We start from the raw sequence: 14,495 nt of genomic DNA, 5'->3' as shown, positions 1-14,495 counted from the left end.
AAAGATAGCATTTTCAAAAAAAAAAAAACGCACAAACCCCAAAAAAAAATTAAATAACTGTTTTTCAAGTAAACACATCGTAAAACCCCCTGACAAAAAAAACTTTAAAAAAAATAACTTCATTGAATTTTATAAAATCTAGTCAGCACCATCCCAAACACAAAAAATACAAAAAAAAAATTATCTAAAAAAATAAAAAAATTTAAATGAATTTAATATATCAGGTCACACCTATTGTAAAGAGGTTTTTACAAAACTAAAACTGAGCATAATAAGAAACCCCCAGTAAAATATTTTAATATAATTTATAACATTCAATCTTTTGGGCCCAAAATACAACATTTTTAAAAAAAAATAATACAGAGATATTTCTCAAAAATAAAACAACTTAATAGTAATCAATATTTTTTCTTTAATACAATCCCACTAAAAGTTTTTTTTGTAAAAAGGGCGGGGTCCCAAAACGATTTTTGACCCATAAATTTTTTTATGCTTGCACACTTCATCAAGGTTTTCAGCTCGGGAAAAACTTTTGGGAAATTGACAAGATCCCACATTTTTTAAAACTTTTTTTCGTAAATTTTTCGGGTTTTTTCACTCTTTAAAAAATATTTAAAATTGTTTTATCCTAATGCATTCTATATGTTTTACCAAAAAAAATTTTTTTTGTTTCTTTTAAACTTTTTCCTTTTGAAAATTGCGTTTTATTTTTTGTGCTTAAATAAAAGGCAAACAAAATTAAAAACAGGGGGTAAGTTTTCTGACACGTAAACCTCGAACCCACACCTTCCCCGGGGTTTAAGGGGCCCCCATAAATAAACACTTTCACTAGTAAAAATTTGTAGAAAATGCCCCATACATTTCCGATAATTATGTTTTTGTCCACGGTTTTTTAGCCACTAGAAATTTCATGTACTAATTTTTAATTAGAAAAAACTTGTTTATTCTCCCAATGAAAAAGCTTTTTAAAAAAAAATTAAAAATTTTTCAATTCTAAAATTCAGAAAACACTCGGTTTTTTCAGTTGGGTTGTCACATTCTTTTTGTACTTTGCAGATTTTTTCCCAATTCTATCCATAAACTACCACGCGGAAAAGCAAAGAGAAAAGTTGATCAGCAAACATAATCATTGATGTCGCCGGAAACCTACTCGAAAGGGACAAATCATCATTTCCTCTCTTAAACAAATTTTGCGAGTTACACCAGGAAAGAAAGGGGGGAAAGAAATGTGAAAGCTTTTTCTCCATATGGGTATTATAAAAGAACCCCTTGGGCTCTAAGTATTTATATAAAGCTTCAAAAAATTTCATATAATAAAAGCCTGATGTTTTTAAAAATCTTTGGTTTTGTTTTGGGCATTACCAGGAGAAACCTAAAATTTTCTTCATTACTGAAAATTTATCTGCTGATTTTTCATCACTTTTGGCGGTTTCAAATTCATACTTCAAAACTCGTTCTTTTTTCAAGGAGTCAAAAGATACTCATCGTCTGTGTTTTCACATAACATGGCCAGAAAACCCCCACATCTCCTCCTAGGCCTTTTCCCTCCCTTCCTTCTTTGATTGACTCTTCAATGAAAACAATTTTTTAAAATAATGATTAAATTTTCCCCATTAAAAACGGTGTTTTATTTTATCAACAGGTACATAGTTCTTAAAAGGTTTCATGAAATGGAACTTTTTTCATAAAACCTTTTATAGTGACTTGTTTTTTTAAAGTACATAAGGGGAAAAACTTTTCATAAACAATTTAAAGAAAAAATTAAATTAAAGGTATATACAAAATTTTATCTTACAAAAATACCTAAAAGAACGGGCAATTCAAATATAAATAGCTAATTGTTTATACAGATTAATTTTGTTTGCTGTTTTAAAAAGATTGGTTGGGAAGAATAAGTTATTAAGCTTGTTTTCTTTTCCGGGCCCCAACCAAAATAAGCAGAATGTTTTTCTTGCTCAAGGGGAAAAATCTTGCCCCCAAAGGTTTGAACCTTGGGGTTACAAATTAGATTACTAGTAACATGCTAACCCCAGCCCTGCCCCACTTATGTGAGAAGTTTTGCAAAATATAAATTTTTTTTAATTTTTACTATAAAGTTTTTTTTAAGTGAAATTCCCCCAACCCCGGTCAATTACTAGTACTCAAATCTTTCTTTTCCCCTCATAACCTTAATTTGTTCACCCCTTTGAATTCGCTCAAGCTTTTTTTTTCGCACCGATGGAGTTGCCTAAAAAATTAATTAACAAAAAATATGATTATTGCTGGAAAATTAAACTAACATTTAAAATAGTTCATCATTTAAAAAGAAAAAATTAAAATTTAAAAAATTTGAGTATATTTTTATGTTAATGTGATGTGAACTGTCCCTTTATGTGCAATTTACTTGTGTGTCGGGTTTATTTTGCTAATTTTGCTTTATTTTTTTCAGATTTTTTAAACTAAAAGTTATACAAATTTTTAGAGTGTATTTAAAAAACAAAAATAAAATAAAAAGAGAACTACTTAAAAAAATAAAAGTTTTCTTGGTTTTACTTTTTGACATGGAGGAGATATTCTTGTTGGTCCCTTTGGGGGGTTTCTGCTTTTTTGGGGCTTGTCAATTTTTTAGGAAAATATTGATGGAAAAACAAGTTTTCTTCAGGCTAAAAACATTTAGGAGAAAAATTGTAGATTTTTCCTCCTCCGAAAAATGGCAGCAAAAATAATGGTTATCTTTGCTTCCCACTTTTGTTTTTGCCCTTTTCTTTTTTGAAAACCTTTTTAATGGTGCTTGCCACTTTTCATATAGCCACTTAGGTTTTGTGAGTATTGTTAGAAATTTTTGACAGGACTTCAGGGCTTCTCTTAGGTTGCAAAAAGGGCACACAGCAATAATCAACAACCCAAGAAACCTCAAATTAATTTAAAAAAATTGTTATTTAGTATAATTTTGAGTACAAATGTATTTTTAACATTAAAAAACCCCACGGTGGGCCTATTTTTTACCAATTTACCCCACACTTTTTTAAATTTAAAAAACCTAATTAATGAACAATGCATAAAATAAATATTAACCAAAAATTAAGTCATTATTAACATTGTTTTCCAACCTTTAAAATAAAATGGGTGATAATTTATGGTAATCAAGATTTTTGTTTACATTAACCCCCCCCACTTTTTACGTAAAATTTGGAGCAGTTTTACCTCTTTTTTACAAAATGCATTCCATACTTTTCCCCAAAAATTCTTACAATTATGTAAAATTAAGCCCAATTTAACTTCACTTAAGAAATCCTTAAAATCCTTTTTGGTGGAAAACTTTTTTTTGTTTACATTTTTTTTCCATTCAGTGCCCCCGTTTCCCCCAAGCTCGTCTCTCGCGTTCACGGGGCCCTCGCGAAAACCCGAGATTTCACCTTTTCAAAAAGGTAAATTGAACCCCACCTTTTCCTTGCTGATTTTTGTTTTCATATTTTAGCGAGCCAAGATTCATTTCACAGCGAACCTGAAAACCTTTCCCCCCCGACAAAACCCTTTTTAAACCCCCTTTTTTTTTTTTTCTTTTTTAATTATTTTTGGTTACTTTGTTGATTCCACCTTTCCCTAAAAATCAAACCCGTCTGAAAAAACTTTTTCCCCATCTTAAAAAATTTTTTTTCCCCTTTTTTTTTATGAAAAAAAATTTTTTTTTAACTTAAAAACTAAAATTCATTTTATTTTGAATTTAAAATTTTTTAAAAATTTTTTTTAAAGGCAAAATTTAAAAAAAAAAAAAACAAAAAATAAATTTAAAAAAACTAAAACCCCCCAAAAACAAAAACCCCCATAAAACAAAAACCCCAAAACAAAAAAAAAAAACCACAAAAAATCCCACAATTTTTAAAAAAACCCCAAAAAAAATTTTTTTAAAAAAAATCCCAAAAAAACAAAAAAAAGAAAAAAAAAACTTTTTTTAAAAAAGAATTTTATCACAAAACAAAATTTTAACCCAAAAACACAAAAAAAAAACTTCCACATTTTTTTACACAAAATAACCCCCAAAATTCCCTCATTTTTTAAAAAAAAACAAAAAAAAAAAGGGCCCACGAAAAAACCCCACCTTTTTTCCCAAAAAAAACCAATTTAAAAATTTAACCAAAAAACACAAAAAAACACACCCACCAAAAAAAACCAATAAAAACAAACAACACCCTTACCAAATTTTTTCCCCCTCAAAAAAACAAAAAAAAAAAAAAAACCTTTTTTCAATCCCTATTCCTAAAAATTTTTTTTAATTTTTAAAAAAAGGCCCAATTTGATAAAAAAGTTAAAATATAAAATATAAAAATAATTTTACAAAGTATTATTATTAAATAATTGGGAAAAGGGATGGGTAATTTTAAGCTCTTAACCAAAAGTTTTTTTGGGGAATGGTTTCTGGGGAAATTTAAATTTTCAAAACCAAATTTTAAACATCTTGTTTTGGGAAATTTCCCCTTTTTATTTAAAATAAAATCCCCCCTTTTTTTAAAAAATTCAATTTTTTTTAAACCCCAAAATGATTTTTTACATTTATAATGTTAAACCCTTAAAAGGGCCCTTGGGGGGAAAAAATTTTTTTTTTTTTTAAATAAAAATAACACAAAAAATTTTGAAACTTTTTTCCAAAAATGATTTTTGGGGGGTTTCTATAAAATTTTTCAAATTTAAAAAAGTCCAAAAGATGGACACGACGCAACCAATAGTAAAATTCCGGGTTTGATTTAAGGGGGGGCCTAGCCAACAACGCAAAACTTTTACTTTAATTGTAAAAAAAAAATAAAAGCGGGAAAAAAAAAAAAATTTCCTTTTAAAGCCCAAAAATTTTGGGAAATAATTTTGGTTTTTGTAAAAATAAAATTTATTATAAAATGAAAATACCCTTTTTTTAAAAAATACCCCCCAAATTCCTATAAATTTTTTAAGAAAAATTTCCCATTTTAAAAAAATTCCAAAAGTTTTTGGGATTTTTGTTTCTAAAAAATTTTAAAAGTTGCCGTGTTTTAAATCAAAAAAAAAAGTAAATTACCAAGCCCCTTTTTTTTGAAAAAATTTTTGCAAAAAATTTTTTTATTTTTTTAAAAATTTTTAATTTTTTTTGGGTTTTTAAAAAAAACCCAAAAAAAAATTATTTTTTTTTAAAAAATTAAAATTTTATTTATTTAATATGTAAAAAATGGGTTTTTTTTTCCCAGGAAAATATTGGGGGTTTTTTAAACCTTTTTTCCAAAAAAACCCAAAATCCATTATATAGGCCGGGTAGTCAATCCCATTTTTTTTGTCTTTTTTAAAACCCCCTTCCAAATTTTTTAAAATAAATCCATTTTATAGCCCAAATGGGCAGAAATTTCCATTTTGCTTTTTTTAAAAGGAAATATTTAAATAAAATAAAAAAACCCCTTTATAAAATTTTCAAATTTTCCATAAACAAAACCCAAGGGGGAAAAATTTTTACTTTAAAAATTGAAAAACAAATTTTTTTAAAAAATTAAAATTTTTTTTAACCTGTTGTGAATAAAAAAAACAAAATAAAAAAAAATGTATTTTCCCGGAACAAAAAACATAAAATTTAAAAAATTTTTAAAATTTAAGTCCCCTTTAAAAAATTTAATTTTTCCCCAACGATTTTTTTTCCCCTAAGAGCATTAATTTCCCCTTTTTTTAAATTTAAATTTAAAAACCTACTTAAAGCCCCAAAAACAAGGGGAATAAAAAAATTTTACAACATTATAAATAACCTTTGATTTTTACCGGAAATAAAAAAAATTCCATTTCTTTTTTCTTTTTTTAAATTTATTTTTTTTTTTGGAACAAAAATCAAAAACGAACGGAAAAAGCTTTTTTTAGAAACCAAATCGTAATATTAATTTTTTTTAAATAATAAAAACTACACTTTAATAAACACAGAAAATTTTTGTTTTCTGAAAAAGGGTTTGTCCTTTTTTAAAACAATTCCAAAAAATAAGTTTTTTAATTTTTTTTTTTGTTTAAAAAATTTTTTTTATTAAATTTTTTGAACATTTTCAAAAATTTTTAAAATTTAAGTCGATTTAAAAAAATTGGGGCTTTAAATTTTTTAAAAAAGGGTAAAAATTTTCAAAAATTAATCATTAAAAAAATTTTTTTAAAAATTTCAATTTTTAAAGTTCATTGAAGTTTTTTTGCCGCATAATTTTTTGAAAAAAAAATTGAAAGTCAAATTTTGCTTTTAAATTTTAAAATTTTTTTTTTGCGACAAATTCAAAAAGACCCGAAAATTTTTCTTTTAAAAACTCGATAATTTCCCATTTAAACCCCCCATAAATTGGTTTTTAATAATTCTTTTACTGTTTTATTTTTGATTTTTTTCTTTTTAAAAATTCAAATTCCAGATTGGGTAATTACCCGTTTTGGTAAATTTCTTTAAAAAATAAATTTTGAGATTTTAAAAAAATTTAGTTATGGTAAAAATTCTTTATTTAATGCGATTTTCCTTTTTAAAAACCCCATTTTCAGTAAAAGGGGTTGATTTTTATTTTTTTCAAAGTAAAATTTTTTAACCATTTTTTTTAATTTTTTTCCCCTTTACCCAAAAAGCATTTAAAATAAATCAGGAAATCACGGAAGATAAATACTTCTAATCAATGTTTAATTTTTTTTTTTCCTTTTATTTTAAATTTGGGCAAAAACAGTTTTTTTTTTAAATTTTGGAAACTGCAAAAAAATTTTTCCCAAGGGAACTTAAATTTTCATATTTGTAATTCCAAATTTATAAAGTTTTAATTCCAAAATTTTTTCCCCAATTTCTAAATTTTTTTATATTTGAATTTTTTGGGTATTCAAACTATATTGGTTATTTGTTAGAATTTCAAGTTCATGTGGTATTTCCTTTGGAACATAAAAAATAGCAGTCAAAATGAACAAAGTCTTATTGATTTATTGGGAGGTCAATCTACTTTTTTAATGAATTACTTCAAAATACCTCGTCTGACTCACCCGAGTGTTTACATTCCTATCAATAAGCCCATAACAACTCATGTTAAAAGTTCAGACGAAAGTTTCTGTTGTTAGAATGTCACAATATTCGGCAAATGAATATTCCATCCATACTACTCTTAATAGTTACATTAAGAGACTTGAACAGCGAATAGGTTTTAAAGTATACTACTGCTTGACCTGTTAACCAAAATAAAGGCGACATTTAAAGTTATGAACTAGGTCTATTTAAATATTCACGGTGCAATCAGGGCCGTAAAAATGAAAACCGGAGATCGAGACCTACGAAAAAGACAATTTCTATGATACAACAATTCGTAAAAATGGCCTACTTAATTTTTTACTATAGATTTATAAAGAGTTCAATTAATTGTTTGAATATGTTTCTGCAAAATTCTCCAGTCATAGCGCAACACGAATGACCGTAAACTACTTTTATAGATAGATTTTCAGACCTTAACAATGTTAAGGTCATCATTCTTTTTATTGGTACAGCAGTAACATACATAATAAACCTACATGATTAATAAAACAAACCGAAGAGCGCGATTAATTGACGGATAAGATAATTTCATTTGTATATGTTTGCATTGCGAAATTCTCCAGTTCGTTATTAATTATACATATCGCGATATTTCATTTTTCCTCATACCAATCGGAATGATCGGCTATTATGACAGACGAAAACGCCCGAGAAGTAGCAATTGCCCTTTCACAAAATCTGATTTCATTCCATAAGGGGCGTCGCGCTTCGGCGCGGACGCCAATAATCCCGTATATATGCACCGCAACTCATTTAAAACTAAAAGACTATGAATATGGACTACAGTCATAACTTCATGAATGTCCTTGAAATTGTAAAATGGCTTAAATCGCTTTCACATTTTTGTGTTTTCTAAATTCTTAATTACTTACTTGTGCCATCTAAATGGCATTGATAAGAAATAGCATTACCATCAAGTTCAAGTTTTCCTGTTTCCATCCGGCAGCGTATGCTTTCGTTGTAATAATGTATTCGGTAATTAACTTCGTCATTTGTAGTTGAACTGTCTGCAGCTAAACTGTCTTTTAAGACCATGAAGTATGTTCCATTTTTATTATACTGTGTGAACTTGTATGTTAAGGGACGAGTATACCATGGGTTTCCTTCAGCTGCACGTTGCCATTCCAGAATTGCATTTGAATCATATGAGTCCGGTGTAAAAGTAAAAGTGACGTTCCTGCCAAGTAAAGCTGGTTGCTTAATTTTCAAATTTCCACATTTTTCTACAAAGTCATTAACTGTAAAGAAATAGAAACAACGGCATATATACATGTAAATTGACGCTTGGAAAGTATCATGTGCATAACTGATCACATAAAATATCTTTTGTAAGGAGCTGAATCAGTAAAAATAACAACCAAAAACGATTAAAAATATAAATGAAGAATAGCTATTGCGGAATCTTTCATATATCATTTTACACAACATAGCTTTAACAAAAATATAATTCATTTTTATTGATATTATACATAGTGCATCATCATAAACACATAACCACAATATAAAAACCAATCGGAACATCGTCGGCTATTATCTATAATAATCTCGGAGTTAATACGGATTGAAAGTAGTTTTACCACGTATTTTTAGATGAAAACAGAAACAGGGAGGGTTATCTTCGTTAATTTAAAAAGAATGTATATATTTGACATGCAAATGAAGATTCAGTCTGTTTCGTTACAATTATGATTGAAAAAAATTCTGACAACCATTTTTGATTTACATAAACAGGATGTGGATGGGGTTCTGGTCGTTATCTTTTTTTTCTTCCTCAATTTATAAGTTAATTTGATAATGCGGTAGGAGCTTGAATTAAATTACATTTTCAGTAATGAAGTCCGATGCTTTTCAGTATATCAGATACATAAAAAGCTTTTTAAAAAATATTATAGTTACGTTATCAATTCCTAAAATGTCGTTTCATAGAAATAGTAAAGAAACCCACCTTCCCCCATTCCCGGTTGTAATGCTAAATCAAAAATATAATTGATGATTTTTCGTTATACAAAAATTCCGTTCAGTTAGTACTTTCAAGTACCTTTATTACTTAGAGTAGAATATCCCAGTTGAGTAGTGCTTCAAAAACAATAGACTGGCATGCTTGAGTTTACAATAGTACACTATTGCGCAGTCTAGCAGTCGTGTAAATCTGACGTTTGTTGTCTTTGCAACGCAACATGTTATCGGAAGTTTGAAGCCTATTGAGCTCTTAAAATCAGCATATTTATGCATATTTCACAGTTTTTCATGAGCTAAAATAAAAAAGTAATTACCTTTGAGTGAGATTTATCCGTAATGTCTGAAAATAATGACCGTAAGCCTTTCTTTACATATTTCCTATATTATCACTATTGTCTTTTTCCATCTGACCTACCCACAGAAGATATCTGATTTATTGGTTGCAAGAATTTATATGGGTTTCCCAAACATACATTTTTGAACAGTATTTCCTTCCGTTCAAAAGTTTTGTAACCGATCTTTTAACCGCTTACGTCTAAGACAGGGCGGAAATTCAAAAGTTTGAACATGTATTTGATTCAAATGCTATAAATATACTGTTCGCGATTTAAGTGATGCTATGCATGCAATTGAGCAAAAACAGGATAAATCTTTGACAAAGCTTTTAAGGGAAGATACTCGTATAAGACATTTTTTGTAATTTCTATTTTTTATTTTGCCATGGTTCTAAGAAGGATATACATTTTTGTAGTTAAGACGGTACTCTTGCGCAACACCAACTATTACTTATATCTTGGACTAAAGTACAGTGCCGTGCAGTGCAGTACAGTGCAGTACAGTACAGTGCAGTACAGTACTGGGGTACAGTACAAAGTACAGTCAGGTACAGTACAGTACAGTACAGAACAGTACAGTACAATGCAGTACAGTTCACAGTATTAAGCTATAAACTTTTAAATTAAATAGCAAAAATAATGAGGAGAATGAATTCATAATACGTTTCACTCAGGACAAACATAATGATTGTGGGAATAATAAAAATTAAGTGTATGAGAATCACAATTATTTCGTAGGATATGTTATCACTTACATACCAAAACTATGATGTCACGTTATAGTTTAACTAATGCTTTTATGTCGATTTTGTGTCGTATATTTTCCGTTGAACTGGCTTAGTAAGAAAGACAATGGTCTGCATATTTACGTGAGTGATTCGCGTCTTATTTATTTTTAGCTCATAAATTTATTTTCAAGACAATCAAAGGCTCATTAAACCTAAGAATTGAATTTTTGTTTTCTTTTTGTTGAAGCAAACATGTGCTTGTACTGTTTGTAATCATTTATTCAGAACACGTGATATGCTTAACGCCTGAATAAAATAGTGCTTAATGTGAAACAATTTGTAATAGAGGTATGAACATGTAAACAAAATGGTATATTATGATTTCCAAACAAAAAACGAAAATCACTATAACTGCACCCCCCCCCCCTAAAAAGAAAGAAACAAAAAACAATGACGAAATGGATGGGTCTGCTATATGTCCATTGCGATAGTTTTAGAAACTGCAACTTTACACATATTATTATATTATAAATTGATAAGCTGATTTATTACATAGAAAATCAAATTAGAAGTTTTAAATATTTAGCTATTATAAGGTAAACAAAATTAAGGTTAGGAATTTTTTCTAGACTTAAATTTAAAAGGTCGCAAAATAAATATCATATCAACATAGATTCATATACAATTTCATGCATACTATAAAATTATATATCAATAACGTATCGAAATGCTAAACCGGAAATAATTTTTAAGATTCAGCATTGATGTAATATATATTGTAAGTTATCGCGAATTATTTATTTACCACATTTTCCAATTCCACATGTGCCCCAAGCGCCATTGTTTGACGTCCAACACCAGAGATTATTCTTTCCAACTTTACGACAAAAGTTGGCTGCATCTGATACAGTAGCATCACGGAAATGGTCATTTGTGTAAGTATTTTTGTCGGAGGGAGAATCCCATCTTATGCATGGTGTCCCATTCTCTGTCGTCTGCTGATGTCCGATGTAGTCATCTACCGTTGTACTAAAACAGTCTTTAACCACGCCTGAAAATAAAATGCGTCTTAATATATAAACAATGTAGTAACCAATAAAATATAATACCTGTAATAAAACATTTTTATATGTGTTTGGTTTCTTTTTTTCAAATTAAATCAAAACTTGATTGATACTGTGGTTTCGGAACAGGTTAAAATTCTTATTAAGATTGTATTATCATCATCGTCACCGGCACATCTCAAATTATCATAATCGCTGACATAGTTCTCGTGATCATCAAAAGCACTATTGTCATCACAATTATCATAATTGTATAGATTATTATCAATATCATAGTTATGATCGATGTTGTCATTGTCAAATTATCCCAAGGATCATATTTTTCTTAAGAATAACCATCATTATCATCATAATCATCATCATCATCACCATCATCACTGTTTTCACCATTGTTTTCATCATTATTATCATTATCATAACCATAAAGATCATCATGCATAGAAAACGTAGCCCTTTCTCTTAAGTAATGTGCAATTAATAAAGGATGCAATTTACTTACCCGTTCCAGTGACCACACATGCTACTAAAATAATTGAAAATAATCCGAAAGAGAAACTGATATTATTATTCATGGCAAACATACAGTATAATAAATTATATTTAAAACAAAAGGGAAGTTATGTTCACATTATATGCCAATACATCATGAGGCTAATAAAGGCAATGCTAATGTTCTATTAGACTTCCTGATACACAACGTTTTCCTCGTTGTTCTCGTTCTTTCCCTCTCATGTATTTCTGGCATAAGTACCAGAATAAGGAAAATGTTATTAAACAAGTGAAAAATATAATTATTTATATAATATACATTGATATTAATGGAAAAGAATTCACTATCAGTAGATTATTTTAAGGGTTTTCAACCATAGCTAGCATCACTTCCACTGAAACGTTGTCAGTTTGATAAAATATGAAAAATGAGAACGAATTATAAAGAGTCAGTTATGCATTGATACATTCGATGAATGAGACTGATTACAAATGGCTAGATCAATTGATTAATGAAATATTGAACTCAGGAAAAGCTTACTTACAAAGAGTAAACTTTCATTTATTCGAATACTTCCATTGTATGTTCAAGTATTTAAAGTAAACTTACTTTTGGGATTTCAGTATTGTTCCTGCTTGCTTAAGCCTGAAAGGAAAGTGAGGTCTTCCTTTACTTGTAAAATTTTAATACCATATAAAATAACGTTGGGAATTTAAACCTCACAAAACATCCTAAAAACAACTGACGCAATATAGTTCAGATAATTATATCAATACTCGTCGAATTATCTTGATATAGATAATTAGACACAGTGAAATGCAAGTTTCTTATCAACTTTCAAAATTAAATTTTGTTTAGTTCTACCCCTTGTTATTCTCGATTAGAGTACACGCTTTCTTTGTGGCTGTTTTTAACGCAAAGTTCCACCAGTTTTTGATAAATACTGCACTGTTTATCTAAAACGACAACAAACTGGTATACAATTTTACGTGTCCGCTTTCATGCAGTAAATCTATTATATGAAAATTGTACATGCTATTCGATGCCCACTTTTCTACTGAATTACATCAATCGTCATTTTGTTCATTTTTTCTAACGTGACTTTAGCAAAAGAGATCCTGCGTAACAGTGCTTTACATTTTACCTGTTTTTTCAGACTAGAAGTTTCTCATTGAATTGAATTTAAATTGTAACGATATCCCAAAGGAATTAAAAAAAAACTGCTAGTGTCCTGGATTTATTCGCATAAAAAGGGTGTCGGCTGTCGACTTTTAATAAGTCAAATAATTTTAAACGTCTCAACGACCGAATGAATTCAAAGGTATACATATTCTACTTCAAGAACGTACTAAAAATGAAAAAAAAAATGGCGTCATAATAAATAAAGTAAAGCAATTCGTATAGCCCAAAATAAATGAATGAATAGTTTTAAATTACCTATTGAGGAAAAACAATGTTAAGATTGTAAAATTGACACTATTATATTTCTACTAATTCTAACCCTTTTTACTTACTCTTGGGTATCATAAACTAGAATGGGAAAAGGGAGAAAGCAAAATAAATATATTTTGCTGACTAATGTATGAGTCTAAAGAATTGGACCTGAAAATGATATTTTGGTTCTTGAAAGTGTATCTTTAAGAATCACTAAAATTTACTAAAGACTTTAAATTTTGCTTTTCTAATTTTTTGATGTGCATCTCATAACACATGATTACTCCTTTGAAATATGAATTTGAAGAACGGTTTATATCAACTGATACTGACAACGTTTGCATGATTTCATTCAGTTAATCAATGTACATGAAAACCTGTGATTTTAGAATCTTTTTTATGAAGATTTTCTGCATGTTTGATGCAAGAATAGGTGTAATACAAACATATAGTAACATTTGATAACATATTCATTATACCACATCGAAAATTTCTTGACTGCTTTGCAAATGCATTTGTCGTTTACTTTTATTTCACGATAATCATTATATCACTAATTATAATGTTATATGTATAACATTATAGTATGAGTTTATGAATGTCTATATTATGTATGATCTTAGGGCATTAATTAAAAAAATGTTAATAATAAATGCTCTGATAATGCAACTACTGGACCCAGTGGGATCGGGAAATATTTGTTTGCAATATAAACGTATTAATATTTATTTCAATCATACAGCTAGGTTCAAAACTTACACATTCAATGTGTTCCAAGTACTTACTTCTAACCTTAGTAACTTTTCTAGCCAGTTTTACACATTTAGTTTAATATAGCATGTGTTAATAAGTTTTAAAGGCTGATGATGTCGATTTATGAACCGGATGTCGCATCGTTGTAACACTTAAAAACAATCACATAACACTGAATGAACACTTGACTAGTTAAAGCGCTAGGTTGTTTATAATGTAAGGAAAGTGTAACAGGCATAAAATTTTCTTCCTCTTTCTGTATTTTATTACTATTCTTATAAACGATATAAATCATACAAGTTCTAAAATGTCAACGACTTTCTGTCCTCTGTGCATGTTATTTCGGTGTTAACTTCAGTCGTGTTCAAAATACAAACGTAGGCAGCTTACCCTCATGTGCTTGCGCATGCCTGATTGGAAAGTGAGGCCCTCCTGTACTTGAAAAATTTTAATACCATATAAAGAATAACGTTGGGAATTTAAACTTTACAAAACATCCTAAAAAACAACTGACGCAAGATAGTTCAAACAATTATATCAATATTCGTCGAATCATCTTGATATAGATAATTTGTCACAGTGATATGCAGGTTTCTGATCAACCTTAAAAATTCAATTTTGAACTAACACTAAGACATTTCTAATGTAATATTTGGCATTGTATTAACATATTAAATCGATAAATTTCTTGATTGCTTTGAAACTGTCGTTCTTTAT

The 14,495-nt window shown here is 28.5% G+C and overlaps 1 protein-coding gene across 1 annotated transcript; it reads right to left on the bottom strand.

The window, feature by feature from the left end:
- Window positions 1-7,610: 7,610 nt before the first annotated feature.
- LOC132747095 (uncharacterized) lies at window positions 7,611-11,835 on the bottom strand. Its single transcript, XM_060736405.1, has 3 exons — window positions 11,601-11,835; window positions 10,843-11,088; window positions 7,611-8,253 (listed from the first exon to the last, which is right to left on the bottom strand). Exons 1-3 carry the CDS (start codon window positions 11,680-11,682, stop codon window positions 7,880-7,882), a joined length of 702 nt encoding a protein of 233 aa, XP_060592388.1. The 5' UTR covers window positions 11,683-11,835; the 3' UTR covers window positions 7,611-7,879.
- Between the last annotated feature and the right edge of the window lie 2,660 nt (window positions 11,836-14,495).

Source organism: Ruditapes philippinarum, unplaced genomic scaffold (assembly GCF_026571515.1).
Source record: "Ruditapes philippinarum isolate M1 unplaced genomic scaffold, ASM2657151v2 ctg12004_1_1_1_1, whole genome shotgun sequence".
Classification (NCBI taxonomy): Eukaryota; Metazoa; Mollusca; class Bivalvia; order Venerida; family Veneridae; genus Ruditapes; species Ruditapes philippinarum.
Note: the sequence above shows the minus strand (reverse complement) of the source record. Positions and strands in the feature narration are given on the sequence as shown.

What these genes read in the sequence shown, in the direction of transcription:
- LOC132747095 (XM_060736405.1), bottom strand. Translation starts at nt 11,682, where the DNA reads ATGTTTGCCATGAATAATAATATCAGTTTCTCTTTCGGATTATTTTCA. An exon ending in ATGTGTGGTCACTGGAACGG is followed by an intron (nt 11,089 to 11,600) that starts GTAAGTAAATTG and finishes TTTTATTTTCAG; the next exon opens with GCGTGGTTAAAGACTGTTTT. An exon ending in ATGTGGAATTGGAAAATGTG is followed by an intron (nt 8,254 to 10,842) that starts GTAAATAAATAA and finishes ATTTCTTTACAG; the next exon opens with TTAATGACTTTGTAGAAAAA.